Source organism: Mus musculus, chromosome 9 (genome assembly GCF_000001635.26).
Source record: "Mus musculus strain C57BL/6J chromosome 9, GRCm38.p6 C57BL/6J".
NCBI classification, from domain to species: domain Eukaryota; kingdom Metazoa; phylum Chordata; class Mammalia; order Rodentia; family Muridae; genus Mus; species Mus musculus.
Window position 1 is genome coordinate 49,778,795 of NC_000075.6, and position 22,373 is coordinate 49,801,167.

General features: G+C 43.2%; 1 protein-coding gene across 31 annotated transcripts in view; it reads right to left on the minus strand.

Moving 5' to 3' along the window:
• Ncam1 (neural cell adhesion molecule 1) overlaps positions 1 to 20,599 on the minus strand; it is a 297,265-nt gene extending 276,666 nt beyond the window's left edge. For 27 of the 31 annotated variants that reach the window (XM_017313194.2, XM_011242413.2, XM_006510059.2 and 24 more), the window contains exon 1: positions 19,884 to 20,594. In XM_017313194.2, the coding sequence (XP_017168683.1) occupies positions 19,884 to 19,935 (52 nt within the window). In that variant the 5' untranslated portion in view covers positions 19,936 to 20,594. Of the gene's footprint in view, positions 1 to 19,883 lie in introns of all 31 variants that reach the window. The other 4 variants (NM_001081445.1, NM_001113204.1, NM_010875.3 and 1 more) reach the window with 2 other exon arrangements.
• Positions 20,600 to 22,373: the final 1,774 nt, after the last annotated feature.

Here is a 22,373-nt window from a genome sequence, read left to right on the forward strand (position 1 = left end):
TGTAACTCTTCACTTTAGCCTAAGGCAGGTTTTTGAACAAGGGTGGAAAGTAGCCACATTCTTCACCAGAATATAAGAACAGTCTCTAGGCCAATACTAATATTCCTCCCCTCTGAAACTTCCTGAGCCAGTCCCCATCCCCACTCCCAATTCAACCCAACCTCAGCACTGATGTCTTCCTTATTCCTACTCGTATGGCCCATTAAATGCCACCTAAAACATTCAACTGCTTTTCTAATCCAAAATTCTGAAATCCCCATACTTCCAAACAAAAGCATGGTCAGACCTATCACAGCAATGCCCCAGTCCCTGGTACCAACTTCTGTCTTAGTTGGGGCTTCTATTGCTGTGAAGAAACAACATGACCAAGGCAACTCTTATAAAGGACAATATTTCATTGGGGCTGGCTTACAGTTCAGCGATTTAGTCCATTATCATCATGGTGGGAAGCATGGCAGTGTGCAGGCAGACTCGGTGCTAGAGAGGTAGCTGAGAGTTTTACATCTAGATCAACAGGCAGCAGGAAGAGAGAGACACTGTGGCCTGGCTTGAGCATTTGAAACCTCAAAGTCATGCCAGCCAGTGACACAAGTCCTCCTCCAGGCCACACCTCCTAATCCCTGTCAAGTAAGACTACTCTTTACAAGCTTATGGGGACATTTTTCATTCAAAACACCACAGGGGTATGTGGTATGTGGTGGTGGTGATAGTGCTGTGGTGTGTGTGTGTGTGTGTGTGTGTGTGTGTGTGTGTGTGTGTGTGTGTGTGTATGTGTGTGGTGTATGGTATGTGTGTGTTGCACACTCATGTCTGTGAGTGCAGGCCGATGGGTACCACAGCACTTGTGTGGAGGTTAGAAGTCCGTGAGTCTCTGGAAGTTCTCCTGTCTCCATCTCCTGTCCTACCTTAGGAGTGTGGGAATTGAAGATGTGAACCACCATGTCTGGCTTCTATTTGGGTTACTAGGAACTGGAACTCAGGTCCTCATGTTTGTTATAGCACTTTACTCTCTGAACCATCACCCCAGTACCAGAGCCTTAAAATGAGTTCAAACTCATCAGACACGATCCTTAGAGCATCCATAAGGAAAGTTTCATCAGCCTCATCATTTCACTGTGCGTCCAGTGTCCCATGAAGAAAAACCAATCAACCTGCTACCTGACATTTCCAATTAATGTTTTCAACAAAGAATGAGCAATGACTTAAATGTCTTACCTTGGATGTGAGGGTTTTTCTTAAATTAATGTATTAAGCATTAAAATGTAAATTTGATTTTATGCTCTTTTGTAAAAACTGTAGATACAGTTTTCATATACAAGAGGAAGATGTTCTTTACCACTTCAAAATGAGTTTCAGTGAAGCTATTCCAAAACTATATTCAGATCAATATTAACCACTGGCAATGTCAGCCTATCATGCCGACAGACCCAAATACCAGGATGTTCACTCTACCAAAAGCATCGACATACCCTCAAGATGGATGTTAGTATCAGTTCAAGGCACTATCAAGACAGTCAAGGCGTGTTTGCTTTATGGTTCTGTCCGCCGACCACAGTCAGCTATGCACCTACACTCTCAGATTCCTGGGAAACAGTATTCATCTCTAGATTCGATTTCGTCTCTTTCTTTCTATTTTTCCATCCTAAGGTAAAACATTTATTGTACTAATTTATTTGTCTTAGTCCATAGAAGACGATGGCCATGAAAGCTAATTAACAACAGCATTGTAAGTCTCCTCTGCCAAGCTAGTTAACACTGTATGGATTTAACCTGTTTACCACAAACAAAAGATTTAGTATTTGCAAATGAATGGTTAAAGCTGCCAAGATGGTTCAGCAAGTCTACCAAGCCTGACCACCTGAGTTCAATCCCCACATGACAGAAAGAGAAAACCAACTACATACACTTATGTACACGCATGCACACAGAGACAGAGATAAAAAATAAGTAGATGTACTATTAACACAGAAGCATATATAGGTTGTAAGGTGATTGACATATTTGAAGTTCACACTTCCATGAGCTAGCTCCACCCGCATGGTTAATTAAATAAAGCAATTGAGATGTCTGTATGGGCATTCTTCTTAATACTGAACAGGGTAGAAAAGACACAGTTCAGAGCAATGTACTGATTTGCCTCCCAGTGACTTTAGAGAGACCTACTCCAAATATCCCTAGGAAAATCAAATAAAGTTATTATGGGGTTTAATTATTTACATGAAAACCACTTTTAAATTCCTAAGTCAACTACCATGTGAAATGATTTCCTCAAAACTTAATACCCAGAGTCTAATTTGTCTATAAAGAAGCACAAACAATAAAATACATTCTTTTTGTGAGACTAGAGGAAGAACGATGGCCTTCATGCCCAGTTATCTTAATTAAGTCTGACTAGCAATTCGAGTTCTGATTTCAAAGCCAATTTAGCTCAAAATGACCTCCAATCCTAATCTAGGGCAGCTAACCTACTTTCAACCTATTATATTCAAAGAATACCACACACCATTCCTCTTTCCTTCTTTCTTTTGTTTTGCTTTATTTATAACCGTTTTAAAAAAAAATTAGACATCATGAGTAACTTGAAGGTCAGTAGACAAAAGGAAAGAATAATTTGAGACAGGAACAAGTGAGTTTTAATTATCTTCTCCCAACACTTCAGGGTTGTCACATTTTCATTCCACAGAAACAGACACTACAGGGTAATCAGAAGCACTTTAGATGTGGTCGAGAGCCTTCACAAACCTTCTAGCTGCACTCTGAATTTACCTCCGACTCCCAGGCCAGCTGTGTGGATCGCAGAGTTATTCGGGGCATGCTAGACGAGGAGAATGTCCCAAGTAAGCCTACTACTGCCTAGCAAGTCTCAGAGGAGGCCATTTGTATGCACAGGCGTGAATGCTCTTCTGGTTCACAGCACTGCTGCCAAGCCCATGGCTTTATATCCAAGAACCACTGACTCTCAGGCCACCCTGGAGTCATCTCAGAACTTTAAGTTCATAAAAGTTCCTCAAAAGCCTATGGCTGGCCTTCATACTTTGACCTATCAATCCCTTGACGTTGCTTTCACAATCCTATTGGGGAGTGTCTTTGATGTACCCCCAAACATATATATTTTGTTTTAAGAATTCTGCCAGCTTCTTTCTATCTCAACAAATTCACATTAAAGCCTGTGGGATAAAAGATTTAAAAGCCTGCTTTGGCTTGTAGTGATTATGAACCTAGGCAGGCCTTCAGAAGCATTTCTTACCATTAACATCAACCTCCCAAATACACACACACACACACACACACACACACACACACACACACACTTACACACACATGCACGCACACTTCTAAGTTATGGAAGGAAGCAGCCAAGTATCTCTTTTCCCATCACCCTCCACCCTAATAGAAGTCTACACTTTTATTGACTAGGAAAGTTATACCAGAGGGGCTAAGATGCACTGATGAAGGCAATGTGCTGTATTTCAAAGAGGGGACTAACTGGAATCCTGAAGGAAATACACCAAACATATTTCTTCCACTTATAGAAAGACAGGTGTCTGACTGTTGGAATTTCTTAAACCAGTTAGGCCGAGAGGAAATGTGTGCATGAATGAGTAGAGAGGACCCATCTAACATCCTAGCTATCTCTGCATAACACCGTCCAGCCCAAGCCACGGGCTTCCTCACATCATCACAGTGGCTGACTCCTCATCACAGCAAAGGAAGGATTATCAGCATGTGAGGAATGAATCAATGAGTTGATACCTGATTCACGGAAGGAGACACTAACATATAATGAACCTAGGCTCGAAGACAAATTGGTGATATAGAAAGAAAATTTTCCAAAATTCTCAGCAATGCAAATGGTTCTGCATCAAGAAAGACAAGATGGTGCTTTGGAAACCAAAAGGGTTAGTGGAATAGTAAGTTCCAGGAACAATACAACAAATGAAGCTCTCGGGAAACATGGGAAATGGAATAAAGAAATTTCTGACAAGATAGAGAATATTAAGAAAAATTAGATAATTCATCTAACTTTTGAAAAAGAATAGAAAGAAAGAGAGAGAGAAAGGGGGAGGGAGGGATAAAGAGAGAGAGGGAGAGAGAGAGAAAGAAAGAAAGAAAGAAAGAGAGAGAGAGAGAGAGAGAGGAAGGAAGGAAGGAAGGAAGGAAGGAAGGAAGGAAGGAAGGAAGGAAGGAAGGAAGGAAGGAAGGAAGGAAGGAAGCTGAAGTAAATAATAGAGAAACCCTTTTCAGGACTAGATGGCATAAATTTCCAGATTAAAACTGTCCACGGAGAACCTATCTCAACATGAAGGTAAGGCTTACATAAAAGTCCACTACTGAGAACTTACAAATACAGCAGGCAAAAAGATCTTCCATTCTTTCAGAGAAAAAGTAAACAAGTTATCAAACTTTTTAGCCTGGTATTTATTTAGTATTATTGTATTGGTATTTAATAGTATGTGTTGTATATAGTATTATTTAGTATTATTAGTATGGGTATTTAGTAGGAATCAGGTTGGCAACTAACATTGCTCACACATTACTGAGAGTTAGAAATGTGAAACCACACCTTCAAAATTAACAGGGAACACAATGCCCAATCTAGAAAATGATATACCAGGTAAATCTAAACTACAGGAAGCCTAGAAAAATCAACAGATTGAAGTGTAGCACAGAACCCCCAGAGGCAACAGAAGCAAACATGGATGTCTAGAAGAGATGTAGGCTAGAGCCCAAGAAGTTGAGGATGATTAGTGACAGACAAATAGAAAAATAACCAAAGGAAACCAAACCCATTACAAATTCATGGAAAAACATAAAGTTATATGAGAAAGAAAACAAAACCCGTGGTGTTATTCAAGGCTCAACTGTGATAACGTTTATGTTGTCATAGTGATATAAACATTAAATATTGGTTTAACCAAAAATAGGTATTCTGTGAGACAGAGGGAACAAGGAGAACGTGGAAATGAGACACACATGCAAGCACTAAGCCCCAACAGGGAAAAGGCAGCAAATAATACTTAACCTGGAAGACTAGTGTCAGAATTAGGGTTTTACTGCTGTGGACAGATACCATTACCAAGACAACTCTTATAAGGACAACATTTAATTGGATCTGGCTTATAGGTTCAGAGGTTCAGTCTATTATCATCAAGGCAGGAACATGACAGCATCCAGGCAGGCATGGTACAGGAGGAGCTGAGAGTTCTACATACTGTTCCTAAGGCAAACAGGAGAGAACTGTCTTCCAGGCAGCTAGGATGAGGATCTTAAACCCCATGACCACAGTGACACACTTCCTTCAACAAGGCCATACCTACTCCAACAAGACCACTCCTACTGCAACAAGGTCACAACTCCTAATAGTGTCACTCCCTGGCCAAGCATCTACAAACCACCACAACTGGTAAACTGTAAGTATGGAGATAAGAAATGTACAGAGCGTGTACCTCAGAGGAGTCAAAATAAGGGATGGGAGAGATGAGGAATGCAGAGGGGGTTAGGGCCTGGGTCTAATGTGTTTGATTCTAACTCTAATAGAACTATTCAAGCTTCAAAGCAATCTAGCCATATCACTTTGCTAAAAAATGTAAAATTAATTTCAATAAGGAAGAAAAATAACCCTAAGTAAGCAATTCTAAGTAATTACTGGATTGGTATTTTCATATAAAATGTACTTATTTTAACTCAGCAGAAAAGTCTTGGCTGACCCACTAACCACATTTGCTTTCTATTCCTGTGGTAAACAACATGGCCAAAAATCAAAATCATCTTGAAGAGGAAAGGGTATACTTGGCTCTCACATTCTCATCTGAGTCCATCACCTAGGGAAGTTAGGGGGAAACTCAAAGCAGGGAACAGGTCACAGGAACAGATGCAGAGACCATGGAGCATCACTACATACATAGCTGGCTGGAGGTCTCAGGCTCAGCTATCTTTCTATACCACCTGGGACCACCTGCCCACCGCTGGCACTGCTTTGAGTGGGCTGGGCCCTCCCACATCAGGAAAATTCTCCATAGACTTACCTCCAGGCTAACCTGATGCAAGCAGTTCGTCCATTAAGGTTCCTTCTTCCTAGATGCTTATAACTTATATTGAGTTGACAAAACTAAGCTCACTCTCTCTTACTGCTATGTATTTTAAACCGAGCTGAGAAATGGCTACATAACAAAGTATCTCTCAAATAATGAACTATGAACTATGTCCTAAATCCTTGGGGCATAGAATATATCTGTATCACAAGCCAGTGTTCAGGTGAATAATTTTAATTGTACACTTTCTTTCCCACCCTCATCTCCCCAACTCCCCCCCCCCCCCGCAATTTGCAGTTCCTGAAGACATTGATATTAAGGTCTAAATTTGCTTGGTCTTTTCAACTGTACATAACAGTGAACTCATACTCACATCCCTGAACATCTAACACACAGCTAAAACACTGAAGGCACATGTTCAAATGACTGAACCCATGTGACTGACACCTGCTCCTTGTAAGGAACCACAACTGCTTCTTCCAACTGGTACAATATTATGAATACCTATCTATACTGTGCTTTGCTAAATGCCTATTTGTTTTGCTATAGGCACTCCTTTGGCATGTTGTGACATGTGAGGTTTTTCCTGTTCTGTCCAAATACTTTTTTTATTTTTTATTTCTTTGCATCCATCTGTAGTCTGTTTTCCTACTTTTTCTAACCCCTCCTGTTTTTTTCAGGCTATCACCTCATTTTACCATCAGTGTACACATACCTAACACTCAACTTCCCTCGATTCAAATTCAAATCTCAGAGCTGTTATAAATGAAGTAGTAGCTAGGGAATTAATTAAGAATAGATGGACTCTCTGAATAAAAACTTAGAAGCTTCCCCGTGAGTCAAGTGCATACAATTTAATTCCCGGACTTTGGGATATCTATTTTGGCAAACCATTCTTCATCTTCCAAAGGAGGAAGGTTGCCAGACAAATGACTTCTAGACTAATGAAGTGTCACCAATATGATCTTCAGCAGGAGCCATTATTTAAACAGCCAAGTTTTATGGCTCCACCACCACCACAAGTGGACAGATTTGATACTCAGCCTATTCATATAGAAAGCAAAATATTCATACATCAATATGGTTGTGTGTCTTTTGTGTGTCATATGCACATGCATGCATGTGTGTGCACCCTGACACATGCACACAAGGAGACTGGAAGAGGACAGTAAGTGTCCTACTCAATGGCTTTCTACCCTGAGGCAAGGTCTCTTATTGAACCTGGTGAGTACTCATTTTTGTCTAGGCTGGGATGAAGGAAGCCCCAGCCATCTTCCTGATTCTTTGTCCTTGCCACCCTCAGCACTGGAGCCACAGGTACATGCAGCCATGCCCAGCTTTCATATGAATGGTGAGGACCTGGGCTCTGGTTCTCATTTTCATACAACAAGCACTTGACCGACTGAGCCATTTCTCCAACCTTTATGTTGTTAAATTCTGCTTTTCCAAAGTCAATATCAACTAGACTTTGCTTCTGAAGGAGGCAAAACAGGTAAGCAACCAACTATGGCATATCTGCCTCAACTATAACACATGGTGATCCTAAGTTCTTAGGAAATGAAAACCGAATGGGAAAAATGTGAGTTTAATTATAATCAATATCTAAACCCAGCACTAATTGCACATTCCTTCAGTGGGAACTTTAGCAAAAAGAAAGGAAGACAAAAAAATGACCAAGCTCACTATGTAGCAGACAGTTATATGAATTAGCTCATTTCCTCCTCACAATATCCCTATTAGGTAAGCATTATTATCGCTGCCTCATGGATAAATAAACTAAATGTCAGAAGGATTAACTAATGCTCAAGGTCATGGACAAGATAAGAACTGCAGTCTTAAAGACCCCTGGTATCCACCCAAAATAAAGAGCCTGCACTGGATGGCAACAGGCCTTGAAGGCTGCCAGATTGTCACCTAAATATAATTCTGAGAGTAATGTCAGCTTAACTTGTACTTGACAGCTTCTCTTCTAAGCAAAGCAAATACTCTGAAGTGAATGTGCTTTTTCATTAAATCAGAAAGCGTAGCCAATCATAACTTTCGCCACTCCTTTGGTGATCTCATGAAAACAAACAGACAAACAAAACAAAACACAAAGATATGTAATTGGTGGAAAACCCAGCAAGTTGTAGGGATTCTGCTAAGGCTAGGCACAATAGTGCAGGCTGTAATCCCAGCCCTGCAGAGGCTGAGGCAGGAGGATCTTGAGTTTAAGGTCAGCTTAGACCTCATAGTGAGACCCCGTCCCAAAACAATGAAAGAAAGAAAGAAAGAAAGAAAGAAAGAAAGAAAGAAAGAAAGAAAGAAAGAAAGAAAGAAAGGAAGGAAGGAAGGAAGGAAGGAAGGAAGAAGGGGAAGGGGAAGGGGAAGGGGAAGGGGAAGGGGAAGGGGAAGGGGAAGGGAAGGGAAGGGGACTTGGGTTTGCATGACATCTCTCAAATGCCAGTTCCCAAATGCCAGTATCTCCAGTCACATGGGATCCTATACCTTCCTCTGACCTCAGTGAGCACCAGACACACTCATGGTATACATACATACTTACATGCAGGCAAACATTCATATACATAATAAAATAATAAAAATTAATAGCGGCTATGACTGTCAAAGGTACCAATATAAGACAACAGAGCAACCATATCTAAAAACTATTTGCCCATATTACCAACAACAGAATTTGTGGGAATCCCTGACTTTGACACTTTTCAAAATTATGAATTTGTCCCTTTGTCCCTTGTAAAGAGGTTGTTCACCAACTTTTTCCTCTCTGGCTCTTTCCTCTTGGTACAGTCAATCAGGGGACAGTGATCCCAATATGGCATCTTTGCTCCCTGTAGTACCACCACCACCATCAGCAGCAACAAAAACAAAAGCCCATCCCCACCATGTCACCTTTCCTAACAGGTGTCTTGGTGTCTTGGATATCATCTATGCCTTGGTATTTGATTCCTAAGATCTTGAAATTCTCCACTCAACTGAAATGGCTTTAATGTTACCGTGCTTCTCTCAAACAACTCCTAACTTTCTGGTTGGGTCTCACCCTCCTCACTTAAGAACCGCTGCCCTCCTCTTCACGGGGCTATCTGTTCTACAACTGTACGCAAAGCCCTATATTCTCATTCCAGAAAACTCAAGCACTGTGAAACGTAAGCTCTCCTTTTCCAGTCTTGATGAGAGAATATGATTTATATATATATATGTGTGTGTGTGTGTGTGTGTGTGTGTGTGTGTGTGTGTGTGTGTATGACCTTGTAGTTCATACTTCTAGGAACTGGTTCCCTCCATATTGTTCAACATTCCTTTCTGAATTGTAGACAGGACAGCATTCTGGATGCTAAACACTACATTAGTCTTAGGCTATGAGAAAGACTCTACCAAGTATTGATCGTGATTCATCATGTTTTCTATTGTAATCATAAAAGTAAGACTCCTACCACCTGTCTTCATCCTCTCCTCCTTAGCTGGGCTTTGTACAGATACATCCTATATGTGCATGTACAGACTAGCCCCACCCACCTTCCTCCACCTCCATCCTTCCTTTAAGCCTCCTCTCAATGATTGAGAAGGGTATTCCAACCACTCCTGATTCCCTGACAATCTCCATCTGGCTAGTCATGTGTTAAATTCTCCAAGTCATGCTCTGGTTGCTTTTTGGTGTTTCTAGTCCTTTTGCTCCCGAGTAGACAAGCTTTCTTAGGTCAGGTTGCCATGGAGTTTTTTCCCTCTTCCCTCCTCATCCCTCCTTCTTCCTCTCTCCTTCCTCCCTTCTTGCTCTCTGCTCCCTCCCCTGCAGATTACAAGCTGAGTCCTTGTTTGGTAAGTAATATTGCTGTCATTTTTTCCCTCCCTCAAAGGCCACCAATCCCTACCCTGAACCTTCTTAGCCTTCTTACTCCATGCTCTCTGCTGCACATAGCTTTATTCTCTTGCTTTCCCTTTACCTTTCCTTGTGTGACAGTAGGTGTCAAAGTATGTTGACCTAAGTTACAATATGTTTTTCATCACAAGCAGGTTTTACACACACACACACACACACACACACACACACACACACACAAACCAGAAACAAAAGTTTAACAAGTCTAACTCTATAAAATACTCTTTTCTAATTTAATCCACTCTAATGCTGCCTTCCATTATTCCTTCCTCTTTCCCTTCTTTACTTCTTTATTAATGTGTAATAAAGAGACAATATCACTACCCACAGCTTAGAAAATAATAAATTAAGATATTAGAATGTCCAGAAGTTCCCTAAAACCCACAATGTCCAAACTCCACCTTTATTAACAGTGCTATAATAAGTTCTAGTACTTAATTAAAGCAGACCTTAAAAAAATATCACAATCTTGCTGGGCATTATGTCTGTAATCCTGATAACTCATAAGTTCACATTTAATGGCAGTCTGCATTACAAAGTGAGATCCAGGCTAGCCTGGGGTACAGAATGAGACCCTGAACTTCAAAATTAGGAAATACACTGATGAAAATCCAGAAACCCTGTCCACCTTCGGCATCTTCCATCTCGGATATGATGGACCGCGGCATAGCTTGCCCATCTCTAACATCTCACCCATGCACCTCCTCTCTCCAAAGTCATTAAAATGATGACTTTTCAAAATGAGCTGCTCTATAACGTGTACCACAGTGTTTTTTCTTTCACTAAGCAGCCCTTCTTGAACAAAGAAAAATGATTTTTATAAAACCATTCAACTATAATTCTCCTAATAAAGACCTAATAAAGAGTAGAGTTGTAGAGTACTCTCTCTCTCTCTCTTCCTCTCTCTCTCGCTCTTCTCTCTCTCTCTCTCTCTCTCTCTCTCTCTCTCTCTCTCTCTCTCTCTCTCTCTGTTTTTCAAAACAGGGTTTCTCTGTGTAGCCCTGGCTGTCCTGGAACTCACTCTGTAGACCAAGCTGTCCTTGAACTCAGAAACCCGTCTGCCTCTGCCTCCCAAGTGCTGGGATTAAAGGCGTGCACCACCATGCCCAGCTGAGTACTTTCATGTATAATGGGTTTCACACATATGTTCTTATTTTGGTCCCCTCAAATGAAGACATTAGTGTTCAAAGGAGATAAGTAATGTCCATAAATTCACTTAGTCAGAGCAATGTCAAGTTTTAAGCCATAATCTTTTGACTCTAAACCTAAAAGTTTCCCTTCTCCATACTTGAGTCTTCCTAATAGATAGAGCCAAACATTTTCTTAGACTTTCTGGTCAACCTCACACATAGTACAGCACAGCACATCCTTCCTTTCCTATACCTGACCATCCTCTAGAACATATTTTTTTTTGTTTTGTTTTTTTTGTTTTGTTTTGACTCTTATATCTCAGGTAATACATATTTCCTTAGTCTAGCATTTAAGGCTTTAATGTCTCTCTCTCTCTCTCTCTCTCTCTCTCTCTCTCTCTCTCTCTCACACACACACACACACACACACACACACACACACACACACACACACACCTTAAATCAGTCTTCATTACAATTCTCTCTCCAGTCCCATCTTCTTCTATGAGGAAACACATCTTCTTTGCCCTACTGGTCCATGGCCCTAGAAGCCTGGATCACATTCTCAGTCTTCTCCATCTTTTTTTAGATATTAAAAGGAATCAAGGAGAGGTCTGCCTATCTAAGGGGCTGTGGCCTGGCTCCTTCACTTAGGGACTTGCCACATAGCATCTTTCATAACTATGGGGACTAAATTAGTACTTGCATTGTAACCACCTGGAAGCTTCGGCAGAGCCAAAAGTAGTCTCAATTTTGCTTTATTTTCTCCTTCTTCCTCTTACTCAGAGCCATGCCCAAAGCTGTCACAGTAAATTTTCTTTAAACAAACATGTTAGATAAAATCTCTTGGCTGAAGATGAACTAAACTGTTCCAAAAGTGCCTATTGATTATTAACTGTTTATTTAAGCTTACTAAAACCCAGTAGGTGGTGTGGGCATCAGGGGTTCAGCGTTGCAGATAAGGGCACGGGCTCAGAAAAGCAACAACCTACAGAATGTCAGTGTGTCTAGCAGATGTACAAACCCCAGAGTTCCCCACAAGGTCCCTTCCCTGTGACTCCTCACTTTGGTGAGGCACAGTCTATGCAGAGCCACCGCAGGCAAGTCTGTTACCATATTTCCCAAGGCTACCTGTTTTCAAGTTATCATTGAGAAAAGGAGTAAATGCAGTCAACTTATAGAAACCATGGCCCAGCCCCGCCTCAATAGACAAATACCTTAGGTTTCCGTTTCTTTCTTCTACTCTCTGGTCAAATCCTGCCTCTATTCCCCAAACCCAGCTGTATATATTTTGCTCCAGTGATTTGCTCTCTTTGAATCACCTCTTCTTCATGAAGGCAAACTCGTCTCTTCAGCAAAGCTCAAGGGAGACCCCACACAGAATTAATTGCTTCCTTTATTGTGGTCCCAAAAAGAGCCATGGGATTATATCTCTGTGTGAATGAGGGAAAGCTCTGGAAACAGAGGCATGTCCCTCTTGACGCTATAAACCAAAACTAGGCACAATCTCCAAAGCTGTTTGATCTCAAGATGGTGGGAATTTTTATTAGATACAGGGATTTGACTCTGCCTGTTGTTTTACTCTGTTTGTCCAATGGAGCAGGTCGTAGGTCATGTCTTAAAATGAGAATGAACGCCATCCATCTCTCTTGTTTGAGAGTTGTTTAAATGCTATCTTCATTTCTCTAACCATCCAATAAGTAGATTTTCTCTTCACAAACTCCGACAGTGTCCTGTCTCCTTCCTCAGTTTTTTTTTTCAAATGTGTGCATGTGGTTTTCTTGTGTAACAGCTACATTCCTCTTGCACTATTAGCCTAGGTCCTGTACACAAACAGCATTGATATGATATGTTATCTGACCACTGTGCTTCCAATAAAGGCACCAAACAAGCCCCTAGTAAATATTTACCAAATAAACGATGAGAAGACAAAATGATATAATGGGCCTATGAACCACAAACTGATGATTAAGATATAATAATTGGTAGTCTATGCCATGGTATCTGCTTTTAGCTACCTAAAACAAATTCTGCAGCCTCCTACCCAAGTCACCTTTAGTTGGCAGAGCTACTTCCTGCCCAGCCAGTAGGGTATTTAAGTCTGATTCACTTGAATAAGAATACCAATTACTCTATTTTATTCGAGTTGGTAATTTACAAGAATACCTGCAGTGAGAAATCATAGAATACCTTAGATCTCACTGCAGATCCTTGGGAAAATAAAGGTCAAGCAGCTTTTTTAGAGAAATAACCTTGATCTTGATACATGGTTCTAAGCTTGAAAGCAACGGAACTTGTCCATGTCGAGTCCACGTACAGCAAGCTGGAACCACTCACCTATATTCCAAAGCAACTGAATTGAAACAGAAAAAAAAAAATCAAACAGACCTAACACAGTTGCTAAAGCAAGACCAGAGTTTTCCAGAGTCCTGAAGCACCTGCCTTCCTAGACACTGAGAGATGGGAACCTGGTGATGTCTTCTCATGGTCATGTGTCTTCTAAATCCTTGCAAAAGCAATGAGATTGTGGATTTTCCTTCTGAGGGCCAGAATTTTATAACCTGCATGGCCAACAGAACCATATCCGTCCTTGTACTGATGGCTCTCCATCTTACCATCAAGTCACTTTTTCCTCTTAAAGCCTCCCAACATAGCAATGTTGGGACACTTAGCAACCATGTCTCCATCTAGTTCTGACACTAACAACGCCAATGTCTCCTGATGCTCTTGTTAACATCCCCCAAAAAGACAGCACCATGTCTAAGTAAGCTAGAAAAAGCTCCAGATACATCCATTTCCTCATGTAAAGACTCAAAGGTCACATCCATTGAATTCCTGTGGTCTCCAAAATAGTCAGGACTCCAAGGTCAGACAGTTAGGGAGAGATATGGCTGAAGCTGCTGCCGAGCTTAGGTACCAAGCTCTCATCTCCTCATCTCCAAGCCTGAGTACTCATAGCAGGCTTCTCTGACAGCACAAATGACCTCATCGAACGCCAGTGTGGCTCACCACAGGGATGATGGTTAAAGTTTGGCACTTGGTAAACATATCCGATCCTCTGTTTAAGAGAATATGTAACAGGATCTCAAAGAGTGTGAAATTACCAGGAATGCTGTGAAATGATGAGGTAATCAGAAGCCAATGGAGAGGGGGCAAAGCAAGGCTTTGTCTGTGTTAGCCCAGGAATTATACAAGCTAGAAAAGGGGGGAGCTCAGACATTGCAGTGTTTTCAGCTCCCCATCAAAAGTGAGTGTGCAGTGGGGTGCAGGTTAGACAGGAGGCTCTGAAGTCACACCAGCCACATGATCTCTGCAACCAAGAAAGCATTACAAATATCAAGATGGAAAGAATGCATAACAGGTCCATTAAAATCTTTGATTCCCTATATATGCCCCATATAGGTCTTTCAACTGCAGTCTCTTTTAGATCCCTGATTGCTTAGAAACTAAATTATGTCTACAGGGAGGGAGAAGTGTGTCAACCCAACTAAAAACCAGTTAACTCAGTGGCTGCCAGTAGACATGCCCTAAGAGCATTTTAAGTACAATGTATTGAAACTGCTTGAAAGGCCTCCACTTGGCACCCAGACCAACATCAGAAGGCACTGTTCCTACTGAGCATCTGCAGCTGAAAGACAGTATTTCAACAGCATGAAACCAAAGGGCACAATGGTGGTGCTGCCAGTGCCAGGTCATTTACATCCCTGTACATCAGCTTCAGGAGTTAATAACACAAAGGGCTCGAGGTGACAAGACCATGGCGTTCAGACTGACTTCTGTATTCCAGTGTCCTGCAGGAGAGCAAGCATATCTATTCGTGTTATCAAAAACATTCTTGCTAAAATCTTTTCTAATACTAAAATCTCCAGGCCTCATAAAAGCAAATCATTAGGATTCAGAAAGGTCCTTGTGAAATTCTGCCCTTCCTTTGAGGCTACCTTTTACAATATTGCTGAGACTTGGGGAGTATTTTAAAAAGCACACACAGTTCCCTACTGGATTTTACTCAGAATTCTTCCTTTGTAGCAAAAGATATCTGAGCCTTGGTCTTTTGACTCACAGCTGAAATGAGCATTATTGATGATTCATGTTTCCAGTTCTGATTAATCCATAATGGAGTTTTTAGTATTAGAAAAATGCTGCTTGTAATTTACTGCCTGCCATTTCTTTTAAAATTCCGGACACTCCTTACTCTATAGATCTGTTAGATCACCAAGCTCCATCATGGAGTTTGCATTTAAATATTTATCTTGACACCACAAAGCATTGTTTATCCATTCGACAGCATTAGTAGGACAGGAGCACCAGCCTTTGTCTCCTCCCAAGCTAGACTGTTTCAGTAGATAGATGGGACCAGGTGCAACCCCTGCTTTCTCTCCTTGACAATTCGTTCTGGTCTCTATCATCACAGACTAAAGACTGTCACAGACAGTTCAAATGTCCTTCAGCAACAGGTACTCAGCCACTTATTTCTCACAAAGTTGAGAAAGACTGTAACATATCTGGAGGTCTGCCAGCAGCACCGAAGTAACTTGCAAATCTGGAGAAAAGCCACAGTGCTTTAATACTGATGACGTAAATAGGGGTGGGGGAATTCATCGAGCTACTACAAATACAGCTTTCATCATCTAAAAAAAAAAAAAAAAAAAAAAAAAGAAGAAGAAGAAGAAGAAGAAGTGATTGCACCAGAAATCCCAAAGTCCATATCTCAAGCAATGTAAGGTTTACAAATGCTGCCTATAAGTTAAGAAACTGAGTTCTGGCATGAAGAAAAACATCTGTCACAGTAAAGATTAGAGTCTGTCTGACAAAATGGTGCCATTTATTTTGAAAGGCAATTAAGACATTGTTCCCAGTGACAGGAAAATTTAGAGATTATTTACATTGAGTTATAGATTACCTATCAGAAGAATTCAATTAATGATAAGTATACTCCAAAGGGAATCACTTCAAAAGCTCTTAGAGGCTAGGGCTCCCTGTAGCTAATTTCTCCCTCACTGGAGTCTATAACTATACTGTCTATTAATAACATGCCAACACCTTAATTTTCCTTGTATTGTTGGGGATTTGTATTGGGGGGGTATTCTTGATATTTGCTTTGATTTTTTTGTATGTATGTATTTTTATCATATGTGTGAAGGTCAGAGAACAACTTGCAGGAGTCAGTCCTCTCTTCTATCACGTGAGTTCTGGGAATGCATTGATGACAAGTGCTGTACCTACTAGGCCATTTGCTGGTTAAGAGCCTATCTACTTTAATTTTGATCAAGCTTAGAGAACTACTGACCCATTCAAGGAACACATCCTTAGTTTAATCAATTGCCAGGGGTAGATCTGGAAAAAGCTGCTTTATTAAGCCAAGCTCTGAGACACAACCTTCTGCTTGTCTCCTGATACTGCTAAAACAAAAGGTATCTGAGGAGAAGGTACCTAGAGAGAGGGCACCAAGTTTAATCTCTTGGTGGAAGCAGGAAGGTGGGGTTGCTGTCAGTGTAGGATAAGTGAAAACTTAGCAGGGCAGAGAGATTTTCAGGGCTTTTGTAGTGGAAATAGCAAAAACGTAAATAAGTGGTTTAGTAGCTCATGGATGTACTATCAGCACTGTAGCTGAAGCAAGAGGATTCTAAAATGGTTCAAGGCCAACCTGGTCTAGATATTGAGTTCTAAGCCACTAAGGGATACTGTCCCCAAATAGCCAAACAGCAACTTAAATAAAAAGAGGGCCATAGTTCCACAATTCTAGATTATAATCTCCATTTGACTTTAGTCTTGTTACAATTTAAACGAATTCTAAGTTAATCTCAATGTTTTTTTAGCTAAACTTTATGGACAGCAGCATGTTTTTGAAAAAGGCTGTGAGTGGCGAAAGGTTTTCTGTATAAGTATGGCTTTGTTACAGTCATTTAAATTTTGTCCAAATTTTACACTTCCTCTTGTAAATGAAAACCAATGTCAAAAGAATAGAGGTCTGTGTAATTACTCTCCCAATACACCTTTTTGAACAGCATCTTCAACTGCTTAGCAAGGGATATGAGGTATATTTTATGTATGTTTCCTTTTGTACTAAATTTGCTCTTTGTTCTAAGTCTGGTGTTATCTTGTTAGAAAAACAGTGCTGCCTAATCCTTAACTTTTTCAGGTTCGACTAGCAAAGGACTAAAATTGTCAACTAAGCACGTGGTTCCAGATCGTTCAAGCACAGAATTCAGTCAGCCAGCCAGCATGCAACAAATGCTGCTTCCACAATCTCAGATTTACTATGCAATTATGCAAGCTGCCTTTTTATTTCTAAAGGGCAGAAGACACCTACAACATCTGATTCATTTGCTATGCACCAGGATATTTATTAACGAGTGCTATGGATAGCGTTTCTTATATGTTAAATTCTCATGCTCACCAATAACAGAGTTTGAATTATATATACCATTGTCTGTGGATACTCTACAGCATTTGCAGCTTAATGACGGGGGATATTCATATATATCCTTCTTTTATATCCTTCCAAACCCTTTGGTCTGAATTCTCTAGATTTTTTTTTAAGCTGGTTAAAACAATACTTTAATTGAAAATTCTCTTTGTAAAACCACTTTCTTTTGTTAAACAGGCTGGTATGTGCTTCTTTCTCTTCGTCCTCGCCGCCTGGGTTTAGGGGCAGAATAAGGATTCTTTCGTTCCAGGGAACACTGGTTAGGATGCCAGTCTTGCCTGAGCATCCAGTATCACGCCACTGTAGGATTCCCTCCCTCAGCTCCCACCAGGATAGGAACACTGAGGGTTACACCCATCTCCATTATGGAGAAGACCACAAGGAGATCCTAAAAAGACGCATCATGGAAGATTAGGTCTCCATTGTCATGCTGCTATCCAGAAGGATGGTCTCAGTAAACACACCCTAAGAGGAGGTCACCCACAGCACCACAGGGAAGGGCACGCCTCTGCCAGTCCAGGGCTTGGTGGTGGCGAGGACCCATTTGGCACGCCCTGTCAAGACACGCCCTACCACACCCCGCCACGCCCCTCCACCCCAGCGTCTAGTCCTTGGCCAGAGGGTCAGCGCAGGCGCGTCTGCTCTCCGGGACACAGCTTGGGAGCTGCTGTCTTCTGCACTCGCAAGCGAAGCGCTCCGTCGCAACTGTGCGCCATGGACAGGGAGCCTGAATGCTCCAAAGCGCCAAGAAAGAAGCACGAGTGGGCGAGAATAAGCTAGCTGGACCAAGAGATGTCCCAGGGCCTATCCTTCTCCATTTTACGTCCTCGAAAACGGCCGTGCAGCTAGGGGCAGTAACAGGGCGGGGTCTCTCCCAACGGGAGGCGAGCGAGACCGTTAAGCTAGAACACCCGGGGACCATCCTGGCAGCTTGGGCGCCACCCGCGCCGCAATAAAAGCCTCTCGCGGCTTCCCGCCCAGCCAGCCTCGCTCTGATTGGTCGCCGATCAGAGTTGGCTGGAGGCGGTGGCCCAGCTCTGCTCTCTTGCTGCCCTCGGAGGGGGGCGCACTGGGTGCTCCCGGGGCCGCTCTGTGGGCTCCACACCCAAGGCTTAGAGATCTGGACCAGTACAGCCACACCAGGCAGAAGCCACAGCCATGCGCGGTCTCCTCCGCCTAGCCTGCTTTCAGCTGGTGCTTGGCAGCACACGCCCCCCCCCCGCCCCAGCTGTCGGCCCATCCCACCCAGCTCTCGGCGGCCCCAGTGCCCTTTGCTTCCCCCTCTCCCAGTCCATTGGGACGCCAAAGCACAAATCCTTGGGTGGGGTAGGGGCAGCAGCTGGAAGGGAGGGTGGGCACACTGAGGAATTTTCCAGGGAAAGCCGAGATGGAAATAGCCAAAATGCAATGCGCCCCCTTCCCGAATGCTAAGGATCTCTGGGCGGTGGCACAGCCCTCGCCACCCGCGACAGCGTCGCTACGGTCTTTCTCCCGAGCTCCCCATTGTTCACACTTTGCCAGGATCAGGAATATCGCCCAGAGAAAGGAAGAGGTGTCTTGGGCAGCTGGCTACCTGCCATTCTTCGCTGGCACCGTGCAACCCTAGGCTCTCGGTGCGTGTAAAGGCACACGCGCGCACACGCGCGCGCACACACACACAACCAGGCAGCCCCGATCACGCCCTCCTCACCCTCCGCCCCTCTGCACTTCCTCCTGTCAAAACGCGGCGCTGGACCCTCCCATCCCTCCGTGCTCCCGGCCGAGGGCAGGTTTTGCAACTACCCAGCAATTTGGCAAATGAAAAACTAACGTCATTTGCACGGGGGTGCAGGAACGACCACAGGGCCCTGCGGTGCTGCCGGTGGTTGCCCCATTTTGCAAACCGTTATTCGGGGCGGGGAAGACGGGGGAGTAAGCGAAGGCTGCAAGCCTCACTTTACCCCAGCCCGGGACATAACGGTGGGGGTAAAACTGCCCCAGCCTTATTGTTCACTCTTCTCGAAGCTTGACAAACACCTCTAGGTGAAAGATGAGCCTGGGGGGCGACACCACCCGAGCCACGCATCCGCCACCCGCCTTCGGGGAAGGGGAAAGCAGCGCTGCCCATCACGGCAGCATCCCGGTCCCCATACCCCTGTCCCACCTCCGCGGGCACACAAGTGGGAAGGGCGTGCGCGGCCGCCACTGAGCGGGGAGGCAGCCGCGTCCAGCGCCGTCCCGGAGGGCACGGGTTTGGCTGGCCAAGCAAGGACGATACGATGCGCTCCCTTCTCAGCTCAGTGAAAATGCTGTCTTTGCTTTACACACAAAACCAGCCAAAAGAACCGGGCTTCTCGGGGATAGGGAGAGAAGACAGGGGCAAGCGGACAATTAACAGACCCGATGTAGATTTTTTTTAATTAAATTAAATTAAAATGTACCTGCAGTTCCCAGGAAAAACAAAGTCCAGATGAGATCCTTAGTTCGCAGCATTGTAAACTGCCGGCTGGGAGGGATGTTCTGGCCGCGGTAAATTCAGTGCCTTCCCCTTGCAAGCGACTGTGGACGGCGGCGGAGCAATGGACCGAGGAGCAGACAATTGCCAGGCTGGGTATGATTATTTTTGCAGAATTGTTTCTTGCCAGCCACTGCCGAGCTGCGTTCACGCGCTGAGCGGAGAATGAGTGACAGTCCCAGCCTCAGCACACTCGCAACTCGGAGATCCCTGCGCTGGCCCGGGTTGGCTTTGATGGAACTGGGGATGCGAGCGACGGGCGGGGGGCGGAGGTGAGAGCCTCACTGTGTCCTTCCACCACGCCGACCACAAATAGTTCCTAACATCCAGGAGGTAAGAGACAGGGGAGGCAGATGCGGCTGCCTGTAAAACGCGGCCTGGAGTTACCAAGGGAGCCGGGCTCTTTCACAGGGAACCTTCCAGGCAGAGCTGGGATTTCTTTTCACCCTTTTCCTTCATTCACGTCTTTGGAGATCATTCTGCCCTCCGGCGTTCCTTAATCAGGAATTTGAACGTTTTTAATAATTAGGGGGAAAAAGAATTTTAGATTCGGTTCGATTTTCAAAGTTGTGGACACCCCCCCCTCCAGTTTAGTTACTAAAGTCCTTGCAATAAAAAGCATATGGCTGCTTCTGCTTCTTCTTCTTCTCCTTCTTCTCCTTCTTCTCCTTCTTCTCCTTCTTCTCCTTCTTTTCCTTCTTTTCCTTCTTTTCCTTCTCCTCCTCCTCCTCCTCCTCCTCCTCCTCCTCCTCCTCCTCCTCCTTCTCCTTCTTTTCCTCTTCCTCCTAAGAGAAGGAAATTGGAAATTTGGAGAGAGCTGAGGGCTGTGGAGGTTTGTTTTGTTGTTTGTTTTCTCCTGGCTATGAAGTTCATCTTCCCACAGAGGGAGCAACTCACAGCAGCACAACTCAGATCTCAGAAGTAGGGGGTGGGGAAGCCAGTCAAAAGAAAATGCAGAGCCATTTATAAGTAATATTCAGGAATAACCAGAAACTGGTATTGGGATCCTCCCTCTCTCTCCCTCCTTTGCCCTGGCTCTTCTGTGTGTATTAAGGCACAGGAGCGACAGCAAGCATCCTCCTTCAGCGGGAGACCTCCACTCTTAAGGCTATGAAAATACAATATGACTGAGATATCAACACAAAGACTTCCATTAATCAAGCAGCCTTGTTTGTTAAAAGAGGGGATGGGAACATAGTGAAATCAACACTCTTTAGCACCTGAGTGGGGCTTGAGTTGTGCAGGAAATACAAGTGAGGGTGCTCCAGAAGTGGCTCTGCTCAGTGAAGCCCTCTGACAGACCAAAGAGCCAGTTCACACACAATCCCAAGCCCTGCAATGTTCTTTAAAGGGCAGACTCCTTGATGCTTTAGCAGTCAGAAAACCCACCTTCTGCTAGCTGACCAGTCACCATCCAGCTCTCCTTTCCTCTGTATAATGTACCCAGTCCTATCACATGCTGCGGGTTCCAAGGATCCATGAGAAGCAGTCTGTCTCCCAGGAATCTTTCATGTTCACTTTTTAAATTTTTGCCTTATGGTGATTATAAACAATTCAAAAATACAGAAAAGTAAAAAGAATATCTCTTTGCCCCAGATTCTAAAGATAGCCCAATTTTTCTAAGTTGTGTATATATATGCATACAAATTTTGTGTGTGTGTTTGAGAGAGAGAGAGAGAGAGAGAGAGAGCGCACATGTGCATGTGAATACAAGATAAAGCTGCCACAACCTGAGAGTTCTGAACCATAAGTACAAATGACCCTTTCCTCTCCGTAAGGGGTTTACATGAGGTCTTTGTCCCTGAGCCAACAACCTGATTAATATTATGCACGTCACATATATTTTTACATATTGCTAGTTGTGTCTTTGACGACACACTGTCTTTTGCCAGTATATAAAATGACCACCTTATAACTTTATGAGATAAATGTCTCTGACTCTTTCCTAATTGAGTTTTCTACACAGACAAAGATGGAGAGACTAGGCAGAGGGTAGAGAGGAGTGAAGGTTGGAGCATCCAAAATAAGAGTTTTCTAATTTTACCACCCAGAGTGAGAGACACACCCATTCCTGCAAACTTTGCTTCTTATAGCCCATGTCAGAAGAATTAAAAGATTCCTCTCCAAATGTTTCTATTTTTAGCCTTCAGATGTAGACAAGTGTGGAAATCCTATCTCACTTCAGCATGAATAGATTTTTTTTCCCTTTCTGTTTCTCTCCAGCCCCTCCCATTGCCATGTAGCTGTTTCTGTTGTCATGACTGTTCTGGGATTCTGCCCACTTACTTCTGTCCACACTCCTAGGGTTTCTAACATGGTCCTTTAACAGGATGGGTAACTGGTCCCTAGTTCTTCAGCTTTCTTCTGTGTTACTTTTCCACACTGCCCATAAACCATTTTTGTTAAATTTGATGAT